The sequence below is a fragment of the Microcebus murinus genome, chromosome 18 (genome assembly GCF_040939455.1).
Source record: "Microcebus murinus isolate Inina chromosome 18, M.murinus_Inina_mat1.0, whole genome shotgun sequence".
NCBI lineage: Eukaryota > Metazoa > Chordata > Mammalia > Primates > Cheirogaleidae > Microcebus > Microcebus murinus.
This window is the reverse complement of record NC_134121.1, coordinates 52,673,016-52,700,442: the sequence shown is the minus strand read 5'-3', so window position 1 is coordinate 52,700,442 and position 27,427 is coordinate 52,673,016. Positions and strand designations below refer to the sequence as shown.

The following is a 27,427-nucleotide window of genomic DNA, read 5'->3' as shown; positions in this document are numbered from 1 at the left end:
GGATATGGCATGAGCAACATAGGACAGCAAGAGACAGTGTATATGTCTAGGGAGCACAAAGAAGTGACATTTCTGAGCTTAAAGTACAAGACTAGAAGAGGGAGAGGCAAACCTTAAGAGATAGGGGCCAAATCAGATTATGGATGTTTTTGTCTGCCAAAGTAAGAAGAGCAGCCTGTCTTGGATAGTGTAGGGGGATCACTGAATGATTTTGGATAACCATACTTTTGATGAGATGGGGACCAAGTAAATGAAGGATTTAGTTTGCCAAGTTAAGAAGGGCAGCCTGTCTTGTATAGTCTAGGAGGATCACTGAGTGATTTTAGATAATCATACTCTTGACAGATCACTTTGGCAGCTTTGTGGAGAATGGATTTGAGGGTGACATAACTGGAAAAATGGAAACATTTAGGAAGTTTTATTAGTCAGGGTCTGGTCAGAAAAACTATGCTGTTAGAAATATTGTAGGAGTAAAATGGTTTAATATAGGAATGAGGGATTCATAAATGTACAATGGTTTGAGGAGAGAGGGTCAAGAAAGTTGTAGCCAGAAAGTCAGAGAAACAGCTACTGAGGATGTTAGCCTAATGTACAGAAATGGGTGGTTTTCAAGAAGTTTGTTGGTAAACTGTTGTAAGTGTCAGGGATTTTCTGGGAAAGCTCCCACCAGATATCTTAACCTGCAGCAGCAAAGCAGTACTTGTCAAGAAGTCTTAGAAGCCACTACAAGCATCAGTCCACCTATGTGTCTGGCCCCTATGACCTTCAGAGGATAAGGATCTTCATTTATTTCCGCTCCCTAAATCTTGCCCGAGTTCTTCTCATGACAAAGCCCAATACTGAGAAGGATGTTCCGGGAAACCTAATGCCTGGAGTATCCTCTGCATTGCAAAAGAAAAGAGGTTGGTGCTGATGCAAAGGGGATAACTAACAATCAACAGAGACGTTATAGCCCTGATTGAGGTGAAAGATGATAAGAGTCAGAAGGTCATAGGCAAGTGATCAAAGGATAAATTCAATTAGATTCATAAAGTCAAACTCATAATTTCCTAATGTTAAATTCTGATAATTTTGTAGGTCACAGGATGGGATGAGAAAGGGAGAGAGAGAGAGTCAAGCATTACTCTCAGGTACTAGCTTGGGTTTCTGAGTGGATAGTGGCAACACTGACTGAGATAGAGAATGGAAGTGACACTTATTCAGATATACAGTAATTTCAAAAGAGACTTGAATGAGTTCATACTATATCCCCACATCTAGAATTACAGGTTCTTCCAGAGTTTATAGGGTTCACTCACTTGGTAAGATATATATCAGGAGGTGAAAAACCTCTACAGGGAGAACTACAAAACACTGAGGGAGAAAATTGCAAAGGATGCAAAAGGATGGAAAAACATCATACTCATGGATCAGCAGAATCAACATTGTCAAAATGTATATACCACCCACAGTGATCTACAGATTCAATTGCAATCCCCATTCAAATACCAACATCATTTTTTGCAGATCTAGGAAAAACAGTTCTATGGTTTGTATGGAACCAGAAAAGACCCCAGATAGCCAAAGCAATATTAAGCAATAAAAATAAACTGAGAGGCATCATTCTACCAGACTTCAAGCTGTACCATGAGGCTATAGTAACCAAAACAGCATGTCATTGGCATGAAAACAGCGACTTAGACTTATGGATCAAAACAGAGAATCCAGATATAAAACCATCCTCTTATTGCCATCTGATCTTTGACAGAGCAGACAAAAACATATGTTGGGGAGAAGAATCCCTATTCAATAAATGTTGCCAGGAAAATTGGATAGCCACATGTAGAAGACTGAAACAGGATCTGCACCTCTCATCACTCACAAAAATTAATTCATGATGGATAATAGACTTAAACTTAAGGTATGAAACTGTAAGAATTCTAGAAGAGGTTGGAAAAACTCTTATAGATATTGGCCTAGGCAAAGAATGTATGAAGAAGACTCCAAAGCCAATCACAGAAACAACAAAAATAATAAATGTGACCTGATTAAACTTAAAAGCTTTTGCACAGCTAAAGAAACAATAGAGTGAATAGGCAACCTACACAGTGAGAGAAAATATTTGCATGCTATACATCTGATAAAGGGCTAATTAGAATCTAAAAGAACTCAAGCAAATCAACAAGAAAACATCAAACTCTCCCTTCCTTCTTTCTTCTTTTCTTTCAATTGTAGCTTACCCTTATTAATTTGCTAACTTAGAGAAATAACTGGAATATATGAAATGCCAAGAGAAATAACTGGAATATATGAAATGCCAATATATGAAATGCCAAATTCTTATCTTATTTGATAAGAATATGAGCAGATCTGTGTAAAACTCTTCTGGGAGTGGTTGAGGGAGGGTTTTTATTACTGCCCTTCTTGGATCCCATTAAGAGGCTGACACTCTATACTGTGAAGTTTAGGTTCAGTCTTAAACTATAGTTTTGGCAGTTAACATAATCTGTGTTATTAGAAAATTCACTTATGTCAAAGTTACTTAATCTTTCAGAATCAGAAACATTAAAAAAGAATATAATGGAAAGCCTGGAAAAATAGAAGCATTGCAAGGTAAAAAGAAAAGCTTTATTGTTTTGATGATGTTTTTACTTAAAAAAATTTATGACTTTAAAATACAAATAATCATAGTAGAAAATTAAAGAATGAATATAAATAAAAGAAAAAATTTAAAAACATGTTTTTACTGTGAGAGATAGTCATCAATATTATTTTTTTCTATGTATATATAAAACATTTTTTTAAATGAGAGTGTACTGTTCATATTGGTTTATAATATTCAACCCAACTTTGTCAAACTAAGATTGAAATATCACTGGAATTGATTTTACTTTCATAGAACTTTTAAACATCTGTTTTGGGCTATGGTTTGTCTTACATTTGATTCTTTGACAATCTAATTCTGCATGTTTTCTATCTTCTGAGAATCTCTCAAAATTTCTGGTATGCTAATGCATTCTTTGTTGTTTTCCAATGGAGTTAATTTTTCAGATATTACCCTTTTGTAAATTCTCAGATATCACCCTTTTGTATCCAGCTCTGCAAGCCTCAGTGAGACAATTTTTCTTTTTCTTTTTTGAGACAGTCTTGCTTTGTTGCCTGGGCTAGAGCATAATGGTATCAGCCTAGCTCACAGCAACCTCAAACTCCTGGGCTCAAGCGATCCTCCTGCGTCAGCCTCCTGAGTAGCTGGGACTATAGGCATGCGCCACCACACCTGGCTAATTTTTTCTATTTTTAGTGGAGACAGTATCTCACTCTTGCTCAGACTGGTCTTAAACTCCTGAGCTCAAGTGATCCTCCCACCTCGGCCTCCCAGACTGCTAAGATTACAGGCATGAGCCCCCGTGCCCAGCCTGAGACAATTTCTTAAGCCACACTGCATTAATTTGCCTAGAAAACGAATAAACTATGTTTTGTTTTTATCCCTGGTAGCCTTTGAATTATTCCTTAATATTAAATGTACATATTTAAGAATATGTAGGCAGGAAGGTAGAAATTTCTCCAAATTGATACTTTGTCTTCATAAATACATAAGTTATACAATTTGATTTATACAATATGATTTCATAAAGAACATATTAAAATACCAATGACATGAAATACTAAGATATATTTTACTTTTCTAATTTTTTAAGGTCCATTTCATTTGCATATAATCAAAGTCTAATTTTCACATTTTATTCTAAAACAGGCATATTTCTTGACATATATGAAGGACAGATCACTGCAATACTTGGGCATAGTGGAGCTGGTAAATCAACACTGCTAAACATTCTTAGTGGATTATCTATTTCAACAGAAGGTGAGAAAATAATTTTACAAAGTAAGTTGGCTTAAAAAGGAGGTTGTAAATTGAAGTCTCTCAATCTGATTATGTAAAAGAAAAATGTTTCTCTAAATTAGGTTTTTACATAATTGAGTAATTTAGAATAGGAAATATTTATTCATAAATTCATGAGAATATATATGAATATACATAAATTAATGAGAAAGTTTGTATCTCCATTCCACTATTATTTGAAATTTTGTATATACTTTCCAATCTGTGGACAGAGATATTTAAGTTAAGAATAATCTGAATTTCTCAATATATAATTATACAATTAGAAAAATGAAATTTCTTCAATAATCAAGACAAGATTCTGAGTAAGATCTAAATAATATTATATATTATCACTCTGCATACAATTATCACCTGATGTTAAATTCCTTTATATTTCTATTTATAGGATCAGCCACTATTTATAATACCCAACTCTCTGAACTAACTGACATAGAAGAAATCAGAAAGAACATTGGATTTTGTCCACAATTCAATTTTCAATTTGACTTTCTCACTGTGAGAGAAAACCTCAGGCTATTTGCTAAAATAAAAGGGATTCAGCCAAAAGAAGTAGAACAAGAGGTACATGAACACATTAATATTAGTGTCTTTGGAACTAATTTACTTAATTTACTTATTTTCAATTTGTATAATTTTAAGTGGTATAAGTGAAGTTTTGTTACATGGATATATTGAGCAGTGGTGAAGTCTGGGCTTTTAGTGTAACCATCACCTGAATAATGTATTGTATTCATTAAGTAATTTCTCATCCCTCAAGTCTCCAATGTCTATTATTCCACACACTATGTCCATGTATACAAATTATTTAGCTTCCACTTATAAGCGAGAACATGTGGTATTTGACTTTCTGTTTCTGAGTTGTTTCACTTAAGATATTGGCCTCCAATTCCACCAGTATTGCTGTAAAAGACAGGATTTCATTCTTTTTTATAACCAAATGGTATTCCATTGTGTATATATACCACATTTTTTAATTCATTCATCTGCTGATGGACACTTAGGTTGATTCCAAATCTTTGCTATCATGAATTGTACTGTGATAAATATATGAGTGTAGTTATCTTTTGGGTATAATGATTTCTTTTCTTTTGGGTACATACCTAATAGTGGGTTTGCTGGATTGAATGGTAGTTCTATTTTTAGTTCTTTAAGAAATCTCGGTACTGTTTTCCATTAAGGTTGTACTAATTTACACTATCATCAACAGTGTATAAGTGTTCCTTCTTCCCTGCATCCTTGCCAACAATGGTTATTGTTTGACTTTTTAATAATAGCCATTCTGACTGATATAAGATGATGTCTCATTGTGGTTATAATTTGCATTTCTCTTATGCTTAGTGATATTGAGCATTTTTTCATATGCTTCTTGATCGTTTATATGTCTTTGGAAAAATTTATATTCATATCCTATGCCAATGTTTTAATAGGATTATTTGCTTTCTTGTTGTTCAGTTGTTTGAGTTCCTTAAAAATTTTGGATTTCAGTTCCTTGTTGGATGTATAGTTTGCAAATATAGTCTCCCATTCTGCAAGTTATCTCTTCACTCTGTTGATTATTTCTTTTGCTGTGCAGAAACTTTCTAGTTTAATTAGATCTCATTTGTCTACTTTTGTTGTTCTTGCTTGTACTTTTTAGGTCTTAGTCATCATTTTTTTTTTTTTTTTTTTTGCCTAGACCAATGTCCAGAAGAGTTTTCCCTAGGTTTCTTCTAGTATTTTTATAGTTTCAGGTCATTTCAGTCTTTAATATATCTTGAGTTGATTTTTGTATATGGTAAGAGAGAAGGGTACAGTTTCATTCTTGTGCATATGGCTATCCAACTGTCCTAGCAGCATTTATTATTATTATTATTTTTTTGAACAGAGTGTCTTTAGTGTATGTTTTTTCTGCTTTATCAAAGATCAGTTGGTTGTAGTTACATTTGTTTTGAAGTTCTCTAGTGTGTTCTATTGAACTATGTGTCTATTTTTATGCCAGTTGCATGCTGTTTTGGTTACTATATTCTTGTATTATAATTTGAGATTAGGTAATGTGATTCCTCTAGCTTTGTTCTTTCTGTTTTGAATTGCTTTGGCTATTTGGGCCCTTTTTTGATTCCATATGAATTTAGGATTTTTTTTTTCTAATTTGGTGAAGAATGACATTGGTATTTTGATAGAGGTTGTATTGAATCTGTAGATTGCTTTGGGCAGTTTAGTCATTTTAATGATATTAATTCTTCTACTCTATGAGCATGTGATGTTTTTCCATTTGTTTGTGTCATTTATAATTTCTTTCATCTGTGTTTTGTAGTTTTCTTCGTAGAGATCTTTAACCCCTTGTTTAAATAGATTTCTAGATATTTTCTTTTGTAGCTAAAGCAAATGAGATTGCCTTCTTGACTGCTTAATTTACTTTTGGCCATATTTTTGTTCAATTGTTTACTCTCTTATAAATAAAGCTTAATCAACGAAGTTCTAGAATGAATTTATTCTAATTGTTAGGCAGTAAAAGCTGCTTAAAAATAAAATATTTTCCCTCGTTAACATAGATTTTTTTTTAATAGGTAAAAAGAATTATCATGGAATTAGACATGCAAAACATTCAAGATGTTATTGCTGAAAAATTAAGTGGTGGGCAAAAGAGGAAACTAACATTTGGGATTGCCATTTTAGGAGATCCTCAGGTGAGAGAAAATATATATTTTTAAGATTAATTTGGATCAAAGGGTATAAAACAATTATTAAAGTTTAACCTATACTATAATTACCAAATGTGAGACAAAACTTACAAGTACCATGGAAATCTGTTAGGGATCCAGTGGAGAATTGTATTTGAATCTAAAAATCATATAGGTTTCCATGCTGATTTTTGAAGAACCTCACTAGGAAGTGGAAGATGCTTTCATACATTTCCTCCTCTGTAGGTTTTATTACTGGATGAACCAACTGCTGGATTGGATCCCTTTTCAAGGCACCGTGTTTGGAACCTCCTGAAAGAACGTAAAATGGACCGTGTTATCCTTGTCAGTACCCAGTTCATAGATGAAGCTGACATATTGGCTGGTGATTCTTGGTTTCTTTATTTTAACTAGTTAATAAAGAATTCCCATGAGAGATAGTCTTTATAGCCAGTTTTTAAAAGAAGAGAATATTGTTTGCAATCCATTTGAGTGGCTACATTCCAAAAATGCCCTTTACCTCAGAAGAATTCTGATCTCCCAATGAATTCTTGGACCCATACTTTATGTATCTTCTTGTTTGTGACGTTCTTCAGTGTCTATGTTAATAAGAAGTATATTTATAACAATTTGAAACTCCTATATTACTTTTCATACATCAAAAAATTTAGCTGAGAAAATTATTTTTAAATTTATAATCATTTCTTGCCAACTTAGGAAAATCCTTTGTTCACTGAGTGAGGCTTTGGGTGTGAAGATGCAAGACTGGAGAATTAGAGATAGAACAAAATATTTTTGCTCAGGAAATAATGACAAGTGATGAAGAATAGTTTCAGTGAGCCAGAACAGTGGGTAAAGGGAGAGTTGAAAAAATACATAAATAAAGCCAGAAAGGAACACAGTGAAAAGGGAGAGTATTTTGCTGTGTGGTATGCAATGTAATATTCTTCTCAGTTCTTCCATGAATTCTGAGATTAAATAAGTTTTATTTCTTGTATTAGTTATCTTTTGCTTCAGTAATGCTACGTAACAAAACTTCCCCAAAGTCAGTGCCTTAAATCAATTAGCATTTATTTAGTGCATGATTTGGAGAGTTGGTAATTTAGAATGAGCTCACATGGGGAGATTTTCAGCTCTCGACTGGATTTACTCATATGTCTGGGGATCGAGTGGCCATTGACAGTGGTGAGTTAGGTGACTTAGCCCCACTCTAAGTATATTTTTTCCTTAAACAGACTACACAATTATATTCTCATGGCAGTATGTTGATAAAGGGAGAGATGAAGAATTGGGCCATCCTTGCGATGTGTTGTGACATTGGATTAGCTATGGGGGATACAGTGAAGTTCTGAGTCCTGCTTCACAATAGGCTTGGGGGTTAGAGGTGATACTGCACCCAGGGGCTCAATGACTTCACAGTTGTATTCATATTGAAAAATTCATTCAGTGTATTAGTATCCATAGTAGAGAATACACCATGTAAGAAATTATTCCTCTTATAATTTTTTCTATTTTCCTTTCTGCTCAGATAGGAAAGTGTTTCTGTTTAATGGGAAATTGAAATGTGCAGGATCATCTTTGTTTCTGAAGCGAAAGTGGGGTATTGGATATAATTTAAGGTAATGTATTCTGGGTGTAGTTATTTTAATATGAGGGTATAAATAGGAGGGTGATATTTTATGTAATCCTTTAAAGATATGAGAAAGTCAACTTAATTTTAGTGGAAATTGTTTTACAATAAACAGCACAAAATGTCTCCCTCATTAACATCTTTATTGGTTTTAAACATGTTAATTTTTAAAAGCTTGTATATCTTTCAATACAACATTTCTTACCCAATATTTATATTGGGAAAATTATTTTGTGTCCTCACTAAGCCATTGATTATTGTTTAAATTAAATTAAATTTTTTATGGTTACATAATAGTTTGTACATAGACCATTGATCATTTTTAACAAAACAGTTTGCCCTAAAAGTCTGAAGTTGTATTCCAAATTTGCTTGATAGAATGGCAGAATATCACATGGGGCATTTTAGAAAGTACTTAATATTCCCAAACAGGATCTGCAAATAGAAATTTTTTACATTAAGAGAGACTATTTACTGCATAGAAAGCAACTGTTTATTAAAAACCTTATTGATTTTCTAGTGATTCAGAAGCAACGTTTCATATATTGTACATCCTACCTATCACGATTTTTATATGTATACACACATATATATACATCACACACATACAATCATGATAGTTTGAGATATATATGTAGTTTTGTACATATGAAACTTCAGTATGTATACATAGTGAAATTTCACCATGTTTTAGTTACATTTTAGGAAATTGGATGTGGGTTTGATGTTGACTTGTACTATATTTTTTCCCATTTAAAATAATGTAAAATAGGCTATGAATTGAAACTTTGAAATGGAGTGTCTGATTTGCAGGAGCTGATTACTGGAGTTAAGCAGATATGTTATGTACATATACAAGCTATTTAATCAAATACTGTCTTTTCATGAGTGCTGGTGATAGAGAAGAATTCAAAAGACTTCTGCTTCTTTTGAATTGTTAGTTTACACAGGAATGGAATGTGTGATACAGAGAGAATCACATCCCTTATTAAACAGCACATTCCTGATGCCAAGTTAACAGCAGAAAGTGAAGAAAAACTTGTGTATAGTTTGCCTTTGGAAAGAACAAACAAATTTCCAGGTAATTTACTTATGATCACATAAAATATAGCTAAGGGTCCACGTTTATGCTGATGGTATTTTCTGTTGTTTTGAGTTGAGTTTTAAAGCTTGTACAAATGAAAATATTTATTTTTAAGTACTCTGCCTCCCATTTCTAATATGATGACTTGTGTTACTAGAGACATGGTTTTAATGTTAGAGCAACTAAATTTCCATGAATGTAGTTCACTAAGAAGCCCAGATGTGCTTTGTCAGCATTCAATGAAGTTTTGACATATCTTTCTTCTGTGAAAGCACACTTTTAATTTCTGTTAGAAATACAGATTAAATGTTCTTTTAAAACATGTGTAAGCAGTTCAGTACAATCTTTGTACAAATTATAATTTTAATTATAAATGTAATATGGGCAGTATAGAAAAGTTAGGAAATACAGAGAAGAAAATATAATTTACTCATACCTAATAAATCTTCAGATATACATACCAATACATCTTACACAAGCATACATATTTCCATAGTATACAAGAAATTTTAAAGTTTATGAAACAAAATGGAGATGTAAAATAATATAATTCATTAGAATGACAAGAGGATATCTTATGGAAAAGCTTTTCTTGGATTATTGTGATGCTTTAATAAGAAAATATTTGTAAACTTATCTATTTTGAGTAATATTTAGACATTATTAATAGTATTTTAATGTACTCATTAGCAATTTTAAATTTGTTACTATCTGCTTTGTAGATCTTTATAGTGACCTTGATAAGTGTTCTGACCAGGGCATAATGAATTATGGTGTTTCCATGACAACTCTGAAAGAAGTATTCTTGAACCTAGAAGGCAAATCAACAATCGATGAACCAGGTATAAAAATGTGTGTATAGCAGAAAATTTTAAAAAGAGAGAGAAAATGGCCATGTACTAATTCATATTTGAAGATCTCATGTGTATTTCTGCTTAGGGTATATATAGTAGTTACAAAATAGCATTGTTCACTTTTAAAAGTATTATAATTATTTTATATCTAACATAATCAGTCTTGGTGCTAGGCAAATTACTGTCTGATACCTTTCATTTCAGTAACAGGCATATTTCTTGCAATGACCACTTTTCTCATCATCAAAAGCTCTCTGCTCGTGTCATGAATTTTGGCTTTGTCTCTTACTTACCATTGCTTATAAAAATGTGCTCTTAATTAGTAAATATATTAATTCTAATTAATGTATTATTAACAAATACTAAAATAAGATGTTATCTTCCCTTAGTTTACTTTGTAATAATAATAATTAGAAGAATTTAGGAGGATACTATGTGCCAGCCATTGTCCTTAGTCTTTGGATTATAATGTTTTTAATTCCCATAATATAATAACTGCCTGCTACAGGTGTTAAACTGATATTTTGAGAAGTTGAATGATTAGCTAAAACTGTACAACTAATGTGTGGTATAAGTGGGACTCAAACAATCAACCTTTCCATGACTTTTCATTGTTTAAAAGCACAATATCTTGAACTAGGGACAGGGATATCAATCATCAGTGACAAACTAATCCTGTGGGGGAGATTCCAGATGACAGAAGAGACATTTTAGAAACTCAGCTGCATTAATTTATCCTTGTGCTTTTGCATAAAACTTGCTCTGCAAAAAATATCATTTAGTAAAGAGCTGCTGCTATTGGTATAAAAGAATAAATGCTTTTAAGGAAACCTCAATCAAAAATTACTCACGTATTGGAATTGAATTCATTATATTTGTTTGAAGGAAAGATTTTGAGTATAAAGAGTTTGATTATGGATATCAGTAGCTTAAAATGTTAGAAGTGTTGTCTCAAATATCCTAACATCATTTTCAAAGCTTCTGAAGAGAAAGTCCAAATAACATAGTTTATTATAATGGTTTCTTACACGGTTGTAGATTTTGGCATTGGGAAACAAGAGAAAATAAATGTGACAAGAGATACTGGAAATGAGTCTGAAGTGCAACAGGCTCTTTGTTCTTTTCCTGAAATGAGAAAAGCTGTCAGGAACGGAACACTCTGGAGAAGACAGGTCTGTGCCATAGCAAGGCTTCGCTTCTTAAAGTTAAGACATGAGAAGAAAACTTTTTTGTCCTTGTGAGTATCAGACTACTTTAAATCTCTTTAGTCAATATACAAGAAAGGGTCGAACGTTTAGAAAATAAGTCTATTAATTTATTCATTTGATTAACATATTTTTGAGCTATCCTACTATAGTGAACAAAACTGACAAGGCCTTTAACCTTATTATCTTGTAGGGGACAAAAGCACCAGTTAAATAATCATCTGATCAATATATTATGGGTTCATTATGTCTTTATTAAAGCTTGCTATGTATTAGGCATTGTTCTAAGACCTTTGATTATATTAGTTTACACAAAAGGCACAGATCCCTGCCCTTCTGATGTTTACCTCTGGTTGGTGGTAAAAGGTCAAAATAATTAATATAAAACTAAATAAATTATATGGCAGGCTATTACAATGGAGTAGAAAGGGGGTGGGGCATGGAGGGAGTCATGGTACATTGCATTTCTGAACAGGTTGTTTAGTGTTCTCATTGAAATGGTCACATTTGAGCCAAGATTAGAAAATATGGGGGGAGGATTATAAAGTAAGGGGAGAATAACAGTGTAGAACAGAAAGCATCCATTGGGTTTAGCAGGAAGGAAGTCATTAAAAGTTTTATCAAAAGGAGATCTGATAGTAGATAACTCTTTCTGGTGCTGGCTTATTGAAAGAAGTAGAAAGAATGGAAGCTGAAAGGGGATGTGAAGTCAGAAGGAAAGTTCATTTTATAATGAATGTGAGCTACTAGAACATTCTTCAGTGATGGTGGTAATGAGCCAGTAGAATGAAATTAATTTAAAATGAAGGACAGTGAACTAATTGAGTAAAATCTTATGGAGGGTAAAGAGGACTGGATTCAGAGCAATATTGACAAGGACTGACTTTTGATAGGAGTAAAGACCTACCATCTATTAATATTTCAACAGAAAGGAAGAATAAGATTTGGCTGGGTATGATGGCTTATGCCTATAATCTTAGCACTTTGCGAGGCTGAGACAAGAGGATTGCTTGAGGCCAGGAGTTTGAGACCAGCCTGGGCAGTATAGTAAGACACCATCTCTATATAAAATAAAAATTAGCCAGGCATGGTGGTGCATACTTATAGTTCCACCTCCTCTGGAGGCTAAGGTTGGAAGATCACTTGAGCCCCAAAGTTTGAGGCTACAGTGAGCTACTATGATTGTGCCACTGCACTCCAGCCTGAGTGACAGAGCAAGACACTATTTCTGAAGAATTAAAAAGAATTAAAATAAAAGAGGATGAGTAACTCATGAATCTTTTCTTTGGGTGGTGATAAGATGAAGGAGTTTCTATCCCATGGACTCCATTTTTTTTTTCCCTGTGAAATATGAGGCTAATAGGGAGAAAGAGTCTAAGGTCTGATGAGAAAGTAAAATTGCTTGGAAGTATTTCACTTGCAGTTTGAGTTGGTAGAATGAGTTCTAGGATCTAAAAATAGTGTATTAAATATTACATTTAGTTTCACTAAAATTAAAATATATGTAAAATAACAGCTGATGAAGGTTAAAATTTTCCCTTTAAAACTACCCAGGCAAGCATTTGGGCCCCTAGTATCCTATAAAACCATATCTCATGTTGTTTTATTAAGCCAGCATACCCTCAGTGGAAGACTCCTGAGTCCCACCTTTTCTCTTGATGCTCTGTTACCCTTGAACACCTTGCAATATGATACAAATTATACAAAATGTTGAGCCCATTTTCAGATTAATCTCACTGTATATTTCATTTTATGTAACCAAACACCATACATGTATATTGAATTTCCATAGTTCGCATTTATATAACATGTTTGTGACTTAAATAAATCAAAGGAAAATTTTTTCAGACTTATGTTTTAATTTAATTTTACTTAGATCACTGATCCTTGGAGTTGCTTTTATCATCAGTATTATAGAGAATGTAATGTATGGAGTAGGTCATCACACTCTTCGTTGTGGCCTTTCACCCAGTATGTATTTCCTGTCTCTGGAACAACTCCCAAAGCCTTCTCTTACCAGCCTATTAATCATTAATAATACAGGTGAGAAATAGGGCTTAAATTTAGTGTTGAATTTTATCATTAAAGATTATCATCATGGATCTTTAGAAAGCACAAACCTGAGAGAAAATGGGGGAAAATGGTGTGTCTAGCTTGCTTCATTTTCAAATTAAGTAAATTAATGGGTTTATTTTCACATAAAATAATGGACACAATCGCAAATGTCAAGTGCACTTAATTTTATGAAGATGTTTTGAATGGGTCACTAGTACTGTAATTATCATTGCAAGGTTAGTGAGATATATAGAGCAGGTTGGAATTGATTTGCATCACTGGAATGAACCAGGGTCATGAGATACATTTTATATGAATTATTTATTATTACAAATATTACAGGGTTCTGGCAAAGTTTTTCAAAGTCACTAATAAAAAGTTATATTTCTGTGAGAATCACAAACTTAATTCTCAGGAACAAATTCTCTTTAACCTTAAGAGGACTAGAAGATAAATAAATATATTTTTTAAAGAGTCTATTGTTAAACTGAAGTTGGTGGACTGGATTTCAATGGCCTAGTATCAGAATGAATGTCGTTATACTCCTAAAGAGTGAGAATGTTTACCATGCTATTCTGAGTTTTTCTTAACATGATTAGAAATTATTGTTATTTTAAAGCTTTGACTTTTATTTCCTTGTTTTTTTATTTCTTGTTGCCTTCTTCTGTCAACTCCCATAGGATCAAATATTGAAGACCTTGTACGTTCACTGAAGCATCAGGATATAGTTTTGGAAATAGATGACTTTAGCAATAGAAATGGCTCAGACGATCCTTCGTACAATGGAGCCATCATAGTGTCTGGTGACCAGAAGGTATGTTTGCCTCCATGCACTGTTTTATCATGATTTTTTTTTTTTTGCCACATTCTAATACTTTGAACTATAGAATCATTCAGGGTTAATTTTTGTTAGTGATTTATTTGTTATAAAAGCAATGTATGTTTAATAAAAAAAAAAACTCCAACATTACTAAAGTATATAATATGAGGGTAAAATCCTCCCCATAATTTCCTTCCTTCATTTTCCATATTATATTACTTCTCATAGTTTGGTGAATGTCTTCTATACTCTTTTCCTTTATAAAAACACAAACTTACTATATATAAAATGATCTAATATTTAAAAACTTAAAAATACATTTTCTAAACTGTAATAATAGTAGAGATGTCCTGCAACTTTCTCTGTCACATAAAATGTCAATCTTTAACATCTTTCTATATGAGTGAATGTTAATTTATTTTATTTACAAAACAAGTCACTTGAATTACAAAAATAATTTATTCTTGTGCCAATTCAAAAAAAAAAAAACAGAAGTGTGAAATAAAAATTAATAGTCTCCTCACCCTAATTCTACTCTGATTATATACAGAATATGCAATAAATATATTTACTCTAAGAATTTAGAACTTATGTTTGTGTACTTTTTTTTTAAGGATTACAGCTTTTCAGTTGCATGTAATACCAAGAAAATGAATTGTTTTCCTGTTCTTATGGGAATTGTTAGCAATGCCCTTCTTGGACTTTTTAACTTTACGGACCTTATTCAAACAGAGAAAAATGTATTTCCTCATGTGAGTATAACACTGACTTATATAAGAGGCAGTATGGCAGAGGGATAATGGCCAAGGGTTCTAAACTGGGTTCAACTGGGTTCACCTAGGTTCAAACTCAGCCACCACCTGAGTTTGAATCTTGTATCTGCCACTTAGCAAGTTTCTTAGCTACTCCTTGCCTTTGTGTCCTCATCTGTAAAATGGAGAATATGATAGTACCTAGTTTATTGAATTAATGTGAAGATTAAATGAGTTTACTGAGTACCTGGAATACAACCTGGCATATCATTTTTCATTCATTCAACAAATACTTCTTAGGCTGGGTGTGGTGGCTCACAACTGTAATCCTAGCACTCTGGGCAGCGATGCGGGTGGATTACTCAAGGTCAGGAGTTCAAAACCAGCCTGAGGGAGACCCCATCTCTACTAAAAATAGAAAGAAATTAATTAACCAACTAAAATATATATATACAAAAAAAATATTAGCTGGGCATGGCGGCATATGCCTATAGTCCCAGCTACTCGGGAGGCTGAGGCAGTAGGATCTCTTGAGCCCAGGAGATTGAGGTTGCTGTGAGCTAGGCTGGTGCCACTGCACTCACTCTAGCCTGGGCAACAAAGGGAGACTCTGTTTTAAAAAAAAAAAATACTTCTTGAATGTCTACTATGTCCTGGTACTCCTAGGTGCTGTGGATACTATGTAAATAGAATAGATGAAAATCCCACCCCCATGAAGCTTATGTTCTTATAAGGGGGAGAGTAAACATTCAAGACATGTTTGCTATTCTTTTTTATCAATTTCAGAATATCAAGGGGGTACTAATGTTTTAGGTTACATGGATCACTTTTATAAATGCTTGAATCCCAGCTAAGGGGAGCCCATCACTCAAATAGTGTTCATAGTACCCATTAGGTGGGTTTTTATCCCTTCCTCTCTCCTCCTTCCTGGTTATTTTCACTGAGTTTTATTTCCCTCTGTACACATGTGTGCCCATCAGTTAGTTCCAATTTAATAGTAAGTATAGGTAGTGTTTGTTTTTCTATTATTGAGATACTTCACTTAGGATAATGGTCTCCAATATATTTATATTGTTGCAAAAGGTATTAATTCATCTTTTTTTATGGCTGTTTAGTGTATATTGTATACATATACCACATTTTATTAATCTGCTCATGAATTGATGAACACTTGGGTTGACTCCATATCTTTGCAATTGTGAATTGTGCTGCAATAAATTTTTGAATGTAGGTGTCTTTTTCCTGAGAAGTCGTTTTTCATTTGGGTAAATACCCAATAATGGGATTGCTGGATTGAGTGGTAGGTGTACTTTTAGTTCTTTGAGAAATCTCTGTACTGTTTTCCATAGAGGTTGTACTAATTTGCAGTACCATCAACACTATATAAGCATTCCTTTCTCTCCACATCCACTCCAGTGTCTATTGTTTTTGGACTTTTAAATAAATGCCATTCTAACTGGGCTAAGGTGATATCTCACTGTGGTTTTGATTTGCATTTCCCTGATGACTAGTGACATTGAGCATTTTTTCATGTTTACTGGCTATTTGTCTTTCTTCTTCTGAAAAGCTTCTATTCATGTCTTTTACCCACTTTTTAATAGGGCTATTTGTTTTTATCTCACTGATTTGCTTGAGTTCTTTGTAAATTCTGGTATTAGTCCTTTATTGGATGTGTAGCTTGCAAATATTTTCTCCCATTCTGTAGGTTGTCTATTTACTCTGTTGACTGTTTCTTTAGCTGTGCAGAGGTTTTTTAATTTAATAAAATCTCATTTATTAATTTTGTTGTTGCCATGATTGCCCTGGGGGTCTTAGTCATAAATTCTTTGCATAGGCCAATATCTAGAAGAGTTTTTCCTACATTTTTCTCTAGAATTCTTATGGTTTCGTGCCTAAGATCTAAGTCTTTTATTCATCTTGAATTAATTTTTGTGAAGGATCAAAAGTAGGGGTCTTGTTTCATTCTTCTGCATGTGGCTATCCAATTCTCCCAGCACCATTTGTTGAGTAGGGCTTCTTTCCCCCAGTGTATGTTGTCTGCTTTGTCAAAGATCAGTTGATTGTATGTAGATGGTTTTATATCTGGAGTCTCTGTTCTGTTCCATTGGTCTATGTCTCTATTTTTGTACCCATTTGATGCTGTTTTAATTACTATATCATCGTAGGATAGTTTAAAGTCTGGTAATGTGATTCTTCCTGGGTTGTTGTTTTTGCTTAAGATTACTTTGGCTATTCAGACTTTTTTTTTTGTTCCAAACAAGATGTAGAATTATTTTTTCTAGATCTGTGAAGTATGACTTTGGAATTTGATGGGGATTGCATTAATTTGTAAATCAAATTGAGTAGTATGGATATTTTAGAAATATTGATTCTACCTATTCACAAGCATGATATGTTTGTCCATTTGTTTGTATCCTATGTGATTTCTTTCTTTAGAGTTTTATAGTTCTCTTTGTAGAGATCTTTCATTTCCTTGGTTAAGTACATTCCTAAGTGTTTTCTCTTCTTTGTAGCTATTGTGAATGGTATTAAGCAGGGATCCTTAAACTATAGCCCACGGGCCACATGCAGCCTGCTGAGGACAATTTGTTCCCGTTTTGTTTTTTTACTTCAGAATAAGATATGTGCAGTGTGCATAGGAATTTGTTCATAGTTTTTTTTGTTTTTTTTTTTAACTATAGTCCAGCCCTCCAATGGTCTGAGGGACAGTGAACTGGCCCCCTTTTTAATGAGGACCCCTGGTAGTGAGTCTTTGATTTGATTTTTGGCTTGACTGTTATTAGTATATAAGAAATGCTACTGATTTATATAGATTGATTTTGTATCCTGAGACTTTGCTAAATTTATTTATCAATTCCAGGAGACTCTTTGTGGAATCTTTGGGGTTTTCTAGATATAAGATCATATCATCAGCAAAGAGTGATAGTTTGACCTCTTCTTTCCTGATTTGGATACCCTTAATACTATTCTCTTGCCTGATTGCTCTGGCCAGGACTTCTAGCACTATGTTGAATAGAAGCGGTGGCAATGGACATCATTGTCTTGTTCCAGTTCTTAGGGGGAATGCTTTCAACTTTTCCCCATTCAGTATGATGCTGACTATGGTTTGTTATATATGGCTTTTATAATACTAAGTTGTGTTCCTTCTATGTCTAGTTTGTTGAGGGTTTTTATCATGACAGGGTGCTGAATTTTGTCGAGTGCTTTTTCTGCATCTATTGAGATGATCATATGGTCTTTGTTTTTCCTTTTGTTTATGTGGTGAATCACATTTATTGATTTATGTATGTTGAACCATCTTTGCATCCCTGGGTTGAAGCTCACTTGGTCCTGATGGGTTATTTTTTTGATATGCTGTTGAATTTGGTTTGCTAGTATTTTATTGAGGATTTTTGCATCCATATTAATAAAGAATATTGGTCTGTATTTTTTTGTTGTTGTTGTGTCTTTTCTTGGCTTTGGTATCAAGGTGATACTGGCTTTGTAGAATGAGTTTGGGAGGATTTCCTCCTTCTCGATGTTATGGAATAATTTCTATATTTTGGGTACTAGGTGTTCTTTGTAGGTCTGATAGAACTTGGCTGTGAGTCCATCTGGCCCAGGGCTTTTTTTTTTGTTGGGAGGTTTTTTATCATTACTGTTTTGATCTCACTTTTTGTTATTGGTCTGTGCAGGAGTTCTATTTCTTCATGATTGAGTCTTGGAAGGCTGTTCGTTTCCAGGAACCTGTCCATTTCCTCCATGTTTTCTATTAGTATAGAGATTTACATAGTATTCATGGATGATATTTCATATCTCTGCAGTATCAGTTGTAATGTCACCATTTTCATTTCTGATTGAGCTTATTTGGGTCTTTTCTTTTGTCTGTCAGTGTAGCAAGAAGTTGGTTGATTTTATTTTATCTTTTTTAAAAAAACAATTATTTGTTTCATTAATCTTGTGGATTTTCAATTTTTTTTGGTTGTCTAATTCATTTAGTTCTTTTGTTCTGCTCTGACATTTGTTACTTCTTTTCTTCTGCTGGCTTTAGGTTGGCTTGTTCTTTCTTTTCTAGTTCCTTGAGGTGTGACATTAGGTTGTTAATTTGTGATCTTTCTGTCTTTTTGATGTAGACATTTAAGGCTATCAATTTCCCCCTGAGGAATGCTTTTGCTATGTCCTATAGATTTGATAGTTTGTGTCCCCTTTGTTGTTCAGTTCAAAGAATCTTTTGATTTCCATCTTAATTTCTTCATTGATCTTCCACTGCCTATATTCAAACTCTACCCAATAATGATTTTCATTGGTTAGCTCTTATCTGTGTGTCTGGACCTGTTGATCCGCCTACCATGTCTTCATAGTCTAGTGCTAGTCAAGGGCCCAAAGGCCAAAAAATGAGTCTGGACAAGGATACAAGAAGAAGAAGAAATGACAAAAGAAAAACTCACATGAATTTTAAAGAATAGTGGGGTTTTTTTTCATGGCAGATTAAAAGAAGTGTAAAAAAGAGGAATGCATCGAAGATAACATTGTTTTCTAGCTTAGGAAATTGAAGCAGTCCCAATGCTACTGATAGAAAGGGGGAAGTTGAAAAGGGAAGTTTATTTGGAGGAGATGCCAATTTTAGTTTTGTACTTAGTACATTAAGTGAAACAGAGAGTACATCCCAGTAGATACTTTCTGTAGAATATTTTAAAAGTAAGGGGAGAGCACAGAGAAGTAGATGAGATGATGCACACTTTGAAAGTCATCAGGATGCAGTTGAGGACATTTGGAGAAGAGTTGGGTGAGCAAAGAAGATCAGGGATTCAAGTGAGAAAATTAAGTACCTATGAGTAGAAAACACAGAGGAGGAAAAATTTACCTATTTAGGTAGACCCTATGAAAATGGGAGAGAGAATAACAGACCAATAACATCAGCCCATTCAATGTCAGACAACAGGATCAACCAGATGGGTAACACTCCTTCTCCAAGGGTGAGACTAGGAAGCAGAGATATGGAGACCCAAATGTTACCCTTCCCTTACACTGAGGATTGTGCATTTGTTTAGCCCCTAGTACCTATTCTTCTCACATTTTTACTGATACTTTTAGAATATCTTTCCTACTGTTTCTTTTCTGCCCTCTCACCTCTGCCTGCATTCACAAAAATTGTTATTTTTTCTTCATTCCTTTTCTTTCGTCCATTCTTATAATAATAATAAATCACTCTATCTTGAAAACAACTTAGATTTATAGAAATACCCCTCAATGTCTTAAAGATTATTTAATTTAAACATCTATAGAAGTCAAATTATTTAGGCAGGAAATATTTGCTCTCCTCTAATTATATCTTGAAGGTGAATAGGTATAATGCCTAAGCATAAGTGCAGATTCAGAACAATTAGTGTTAGAAGTTTAGAAGCTATTATTTATAATTTATCAACTTGGAAATAGGGAACTGGAACAAATGACAACTTAGCTCAGTACTTCAGAGGACTGTAATTGTAGCTCCAAAAAGTCTGTGTCTTTATTTATCAATTATCAGATGCAAATGTGAAAGAGAAAGTGCTCATGCCCTCTAAATCCCCCTTACATGCAGTTCAAAAATATTAAATGTAACATTCCAGAAATAAACAATTAATAAGTTTTAAACTGTATGTCATTCTGAATAGCCTGATGAAATCTTGCCCTGTCCTACTTCATCTTACCCAAGACATGAATTATCCCTTTGTTCAGCATATCTCCACTATATACACCACTCACCTGTTAGTCACTTAGTAGTATATACAGGGTTCCTTACTGTCCACAGTTCAAGGAATCTACTGAGAATCTTGGAATGTATCCTTCCTCCCTCCTGGATAAGGGGAGACTACTGTATATGCATATAAAATTAACATTTTGAAGTTCTTTTGATATTACACTGTTCCTAGGAGTGGACCTTGCCATTAAGGGTAACAAAACATTTGTGCTTCTCTCTTTTAAATCTAGGCTGTTCTTCCACTCTGAGTTTTTCACTATTTCCCCAAAATATATCTTATAATTATGTTTGTATGATTTGTAACAATTTCAATAGCTTACAGGTGTGTTTTGAACTTTCAGGATGACAGGATGCTGGGAAATAGTATTATAAATGGGGCGATACTTTTGTTAATGGTGGCAAACTGCATTTTCCCTTATATTGGCATGAGCAGCACCAGTGATTATAAGGTAAGAGGGAGAGAGAAAGAGGGGGAGGAGAGAGAGAAAGAGAGGGAGAGAGGGAATGGAGAAATTGGAGAGATTGTGATTAATTTTATCTGACTGTAGTAATTGGATTTTTATTGTTTTATACACACAGGATTCTTCTTCAATAAATGTGTTTGCACATATGTTACTTTATTCTAATTTTATTATAGATTCTAGTAAATGCATGATTTCAAAGAGGGCAGAAAGTTCATGAGTCAACATAGTAGAATTGCCTCAGCTTTAAAGGGAATCATCCTTTTTGAGTCATGCAGTTATTTCACAATTCCAAAGGAAATTTGGATTTTTAACTAAGCATGGAATGTATGACATACAACATTTCCAAACTTTTAACTATGCTCCTATAAACCAGGCTTTAAAAACTATGGTGCCATTATTTTCATTTATCTAAACCAAAGGGTACATCAACTTTTCAAATAGATCAGACTTTCCTGTTGAACCAATGACTATACATTCCCATTTGGGATGCCAGATACTTAGGAGGATGTTTTTTGTACTTATAGTCACAAAAATACTATATTCTTTCAGATAACATTAATATTTTAGCTGTTTGGCTTCCCTAAACCTGGGCTGGAAAGTTAATGAAGTTCAGATTCATTATATGGAATAACAGACTAAAAAAATCTGGCTGCATCCCTACCCTAGTTGATATCTTGAGCAGTTACATACTATTTCTAAAATTTATTAAAAATTAAAATTTTCAATAACTATAATACCTTTTCAACTTAAGATCCCAACCCCTGCTGTGTCCCTTTCTATTTCTTTATCAGAGAAAAGCTCATTTCCAGTTGTGGATTTCAGGCCTCTGTCCGTCAGCATACTGGTGTGGACAGGCTCTGGTGGACATTCCATTATACTGTTTGATTCTCCTTTTGGTAGATTTAATTTCCTACTTCATATTTCTGGGATTCAAATTTCCATGGAAACTCACAATTGTTGCGGTAAGTGATCACTTTTCTCCCCAGACCAAATAAAGTAATAGAATCAAAATGAAAATTTATTTTCATGAACATTTTGTCATTAACAAAAGGCACACGCAAAAAAAATTTAAAAATGGCCTTAGGAAGTTTTATGACCTGATTCTCTCCCCTTCTCTGGCCCTATGTATGATATGCTGTCACTAATCTTATTAATTACTTTTATTCTTTGCAGGTAGTGTGCATAGTTGGGTGTGCAGCTTCTCTTATATTCCTCACATATGTGCTTTCATTCATCTTTTGCAAGGGGAGAAAAAATAAAGGCTTTTGGTCTTTTGGCTTCTTTATTGTGAGTATCTATCTAACTATATCTATACGTATGCATGTACATTTATATTAAATTTTCTTAAAGCTCATTTTTAAAAATGCAAAGTTAAGTATAAATACTTTCATTAGAATAAAATGGAGGTTTAAAAAATATTTTGTTTTTGTACTGCTACTAATTATTGGACCATGTTTATGGTTTCAGGTATTTTTTATTTATTTTATTTCCTCTATTTCCCATTTGTTCTTTGAGGCTTCTCTTTTACAACACTGTTTCTTTGGAAAGAAGAAAATAATCTACAGACATCATGGCATGTCACAACTGAAAGACTAGATTATTTGGGACAGTCCACTCATTTCACAGAGTGGAAAAACTGAAAAGAATCGGACTTGAACCAAAGTCTCTCAACTCAGTGAGGTCTTTCTCCTAAATAATTCTCCTTATTTGAAAAATCAATAAGCAACAAACATAAGATATGGCTATATAGACTAATAACATAAACAAATAAGAAACAGTTTATTAATAAAGTAATTTATTTATTACTTCAGGCATACTCTACTGCATCTGCTTCCGTATTCATTTCTGATATTAAAACAGTCCCATTTTGTTAATTAAAATTCACTTTCTTAACAAAAAAAAGCCAGTGAAGTCCAAATTATAACTTCCATCTCATAAGCAATATCAAACTCTCTTCCCAGTTTCATCTCCAATATGCCATTATTTGGGGATCAGTGGTGAGAAAGGGAACAAGGTCTCCCACTTTGACTCTTTTTCTTTCTTCTGGATTTCCTTTCCTCTTTCAGTGTTATGGGTGGAGGGATTAGGGTAAAGGAACCAAAGTTTCACTTCTCTAGGGCAGTTATAATTATTTTGCCTGGCCTTTGTGAGTAGTATTCAAAAGTTGGATTTAGTGTGGACAAGAATATCACAAATACAACCAGTTGAAGTATTCAATATACCAGTAAAAATCCTAAAGGCTACTAAATTGCTTCTTAATCTCTAAATCTCAGCCTTAAGGTCCCTACTCATATAATTCCTTGAGCCAGTTTTATCAAAGTTGTGCTATGATGGTCAAATGTTATAACAAGGTAATGTCTTCTTAACTATTGGAATTAGTCTTCTATCTTTATGGGTTTTTTCGTCATGCATCCCATTATAAAGGCAGATTTGTCAGTTTCACCTTTTAATTTAATCAAATTTTGCCATATATATCTATATATTTTTGAGCCCTCATAAATGAAATACTTTCTATATTTTGAGACTGATTTATTGGGTACATTTAAGTCTGGATTCATTACATAGCAACACTATTCTCATAATGGTTTTTGGTAATAAAGTCAGATGTGTCTGATATTAATATAGGTACACCATATTTCTTTTGTTAAATATTTGCCTGATATTTTTTTTGCCATGTGTTTACTTTCAACCTTTCAGTGTCCTTATGCTTTAATGTGTGTTTCTTATAAAACAAATATAGTTAGGTTTTATTTGTTGTCTTTTAATTCAATCTGACAATCCCTGCTTTTAATTTAATGAGTTGTGATTGCTGATGTTCTTGAAGTTTTTTACACTATTTTACTTTTTGCTTTATATATGTGATATGCTTATGTGATTTCTCCTTTCTTGCTTTTTTTCATTTTTTGCATTTGTTTGTTTTCTTTCATTCCATGTTTTACTCTCTTCTGATTTGAAAGTCATGAACTGCATTTTATTCCTTTGGTGGTTATCTTTTGTATTAGTTTTCTAGGGCTGCCATAATAAGGTACCACAAACTGGGTAATTTAAACAACAAAAATTTATTTTCTCACAATTCTAGAGGCTGAAAATCCAAGGTCAAGATGTTGCCAGGGTTGATTTCTTCTGAGGCCCCTCTCCTTGTTTTGTAGATGGCCATATCTTCTCCCAGCATCTTTGCCTGGCCTTCTCTTTGTGTGTATCTGTGTGTGTCTGTCCTAATCTCCTCTTCTTACAAGGCCAGTAGTCATGTTGGGTTTGGGACTATCCCAATGATATAATTTAAACTAAATTTCCCATTTAAAAACTCTATTTTTAAATACAGTCACATTCTGAGGTACTAGGGATTGGAATTTAAACATATACATTTTATAAGTACACAATTCAGCCCATAACACCCCTGATACATTTTTTACATGCTAAACTTAACAAAGCCTAAACTTAATATGCTAATTACTTCCAACACTATATTTTGGAGACTTTGTTATTAATAATTGGTTACCCTGCTTATATGCTGTTCTCTAGTGTTTGGGTTCTCTCTTTTTAATCTTCAAAATAAACATTATTATTTTAAGAACTTAAAAAAGGTTGGCATACATTTTAAATCAATATATTTGTACTCACACTTGGAGCTTAGTCCTTTTTTTCCCCACTCCCTTTTGAGGTCAGTTTTTGCTGCCTAAAATGCATCTTTTATGTATTCTTTTAAAAATGTCAATTAGCTATAAACTCTTATAGTTTTTTTTTATTATCTTTTCCCACTCTCATTCTTAAAATGTAATTTTGCTGCAATGCATTCATTGGTTGACAATTGTTATCTCTTATCATTTTGAAAATTCACTCTCTTTGCTTACATTTTTGCTGTTCAGATATCTGCTGTCAGTCTTATTGGCCTCCTGTGTGAAGGATCTGTGTTTGACTACTTTAACTATCTTGGACTTCAGTGTTTTTAATTTTGTTACAATGTTTCTAGGTGTGGATTTCTTTTTATTTATTTTTTCATGTAAATTGTGCTACTTAGAATTCATTTCTGTCATCAATTCAAGAAAATTCTCAGCCAATACCTTTTCAAATATTGCCTCTCCATAGAATCTGGAATTCTACTGAGATGGTGGTGGCTATACTCATTTAATTTTCTACATCTGTTAACATTTTGTTCAAATTTTTCATGTCTTTGTCTTTGCTATATTCTGAGTTAAACTTGACTAATTATTTAAAATTTCAATTTTGGTTTTCAAAACCCTATTTGGTTCTATTTCAAATATGCCTACGTGTTTTTCATAGTCTTTTGTTATTTGCTCATGTTCTACAGTTCACATTTGATTTCTTTAAACATTTCATTGAAAACAATATTTCTATTTGTTATTGATAATTCTAATATAAAAAGTCTTCAGGTGGCTTTAATCTGTTGGAGGCTTTTTTTTTTTTTTCCTCTCTTGATTCACACTGGTTGTAGCTTATTGCCTTGTATGTTTAATAATTCTTTGGGGGGAGCTCATATTTGGTTGACCTCAAAGTATAGAAGCCCCCAAGACCATTTATATTGGGGATGTTTTTACTCCCAAGATATTTTCAATTACATTTGCAAAAAGCATAATGTAGAATCCACCTAAGATTGTAAACCATCTTAGAGTATCATCCCTTAATATGAGATTTGCAAGGAAGTCCCATAAAGCAGGTTTCATTTATTTTCTTGAAGGTATTTACTTACTATTTAATGTATTACTATTTTCTTAAAGAGAACCCAAATCTTAGCTTCCTTATTCGTGGGCTGGAATGGGTATTTGTCTCGAGGCTACTCTGATTTAGTTTTTACCCAATGGTTCAAGTCAGCTTTCAGCTTTTGTTTCTGTCATTGAGGAATTCTCTCACTCACTTTTTCTTGAAGCTAACAGTGCATTTGAGGGACATTTGTTTTAACCTACCAAATGTAATTGTACAATGTCAGAATAGTTCTTTAGGATATCTATTCTACCAGATCTCTACATACTGATTCCACAACTAACTTTGAAAATTTTAGTTCTATAAACCAGTGAATGTAAAATCCAGTTTGTAGCAGATACAAGAGTAAATATAGAATGGAGAAGTAGAAATAGGAAGTGTTTACTCCTTAAAATTCATTGTTATTGCTATCATTGCTTATCAGAAGAAATGGTTAATGGAAGATTCTTTTTATTTTTTTAATGGATGAGACAAGATAGGGGTAGTGTTACTATATCTTACAAGATGATAAAAATAAATGGAATACAGACAAAAGAAATAGGATAGTCAAAGATAAATTCTTTAATTGCATTGTTAAATTTAGAGAATCTAACTTCTTTTTTTCTATAAAACTGAAGATATTTGACTATATATTTTCAAGTGATACCTTTTATAATTATAAATGCCATGGCCAGTAAATCTTTGAGGAGATTCTGAGATATACACAAGGTTAATAAAATAAACTGATGAAATCCTGAGATTATTTCAGTTTATATTCCCTTCAGAATTTTTTTTTTCAGAAAATGTTTCTTGTGCTGTGGAAGATACATTGTTTATGTGATTTTATATGCTTTTTAAACATGTATATATTTAAATATCCACTTGTTCACATTATTATTTCACTGCTTTGTAGTGCTATCTTTGTTGTAAGTCAAGACTTTTTCTGGCCTTTCTGTTCTCTTCTATTGATCTATTTGTCTATTCCCACATCAATACATACTGTCTCAATTATGGTAGCTTTATCTGAGAGAGCCAATCTTCCCACTTTGTTTTTATTTTTTAAGGCATCTTGGCAATTTTTGATTATTTGCATTTTCATGTACATTTTAGAATCTTCTTGTCAAATTCTGTAAGAAAGGATATTGTGATTGCATTGAGTCTATAGATTACTTTGGGGGAGAAATGATGTATTTATAAAAGTGAATCTTCCAGTTCATAAACATGGTCTATTTATCCATTAATTTATGCTTTTAGAAACATCTATTTAACATGTATAAATTCTTGGTCTCCAACACATTACACATTGATTTGATGTATGGATAGTTGACTCATACCATATCTCCTTGGAAAAGTATAATAGTTGAGTTTGGACTCTGGCGTCAGATAGTCCCAGATTTGAATCTTTGGTCTGGTATTTAATAGCTATAATAAATTAGAGAAGTTAATTCAGGTTTTTTGAGGTTCAGTTATTTAAACCTCAGAAAATAGATTAATAGTAGTAGTACTTTATAGTGTTTTAGGATTGAGATTTTAAAAGAGCATTAACTATAATAGTGCTAGTAAATTGTTCATCAAAGTACTTGATAAATAGTAAGTGCTC

The 27,427-nt window shown here is 33.1% G+C and overlaps 1 protein-coding gene across 7 annotated transcripts in view; it reads left to right on the top strand.

The window, feature by feature from the left end:
- ABCA10 (ATP binding cassette subfamily A member 10) overlaps nucleotides 1-27,427 on the top strand; it is an 80,232-nt gene that overhangs the window by 21,963 nt on the left and 30,842 nt on the right. For 6 of the 7 annotated variants that reach the window (XR_012913104.1, XM_075994700.1, XM_012747402.3 and 3 more), the window contains 15 exons: nucleotides 2,534-2,592; nucleotides 3,734-3,844; nucleotides 4,272-4,447; nucleotides 6,433-6,552; nucleotides 6,793-6,931; nucleotides 8,075-8,165; nucleotides 9,118-9,257; nucleotides 9,983-10,102; nucleotides 11,153-11,351; nucleotides 13,196-13,362; nucleotides 14,055-14,188; nucleotides 14,809-14,946; nucleotides 21,007-21,114; nucleotides 21,921-22,091; nucleotides 22,303-22,416. Coding sequence is in view for 6 of the 7 variants with exons in the window: in XM_075994700.1 (XP_075850815.1) it covers nucleotides 2,534-2,592; nucleotides 3,734-3,844; nucleotides 4,272-4,447; nucleotides 6,433-6,552; nucleotides 6,793-6,931; nucleotides 8,075-8,165; nucleotides 9,118-9,257; nucleotides 9,983-10,102; nucleotides 11,153-11,351; nucleotides 13,196-13,362; nucleotides 14,055-14,188; nucleotides 14,809-14,946; nucleotides 21,007-21,114; nucleotides 21,921-22,091; nucleotides 22,303-22,416 (1,987 nt within the window). In the remaining variant the exon portion in view is untranslated. The remainder of the gene's footprint in view (nucleotides 1-2,533; nucleotides 2,593-3,733; nucleotides 3,845-4,271; nucleotides 4,448-6,432; nucleotides 6,553-6,792; nucleotides 6,932-8,074; nucleotides 8,166-9,117; nucleotides 9,258-9,982; nucleotides 10,103-11,152; nucleotides 11,352-13,195; nucleotides 13,363-14,054; nucleotides 14,189-14,808; nucleotides 14,947-21,006; nucleotides 21,115-21,920; nucleotides 22,092-22,302; nucleotides 22,417-27,427) is intronic. The other variant, XM_075994703.1, reaches the window with a different exon arrangement.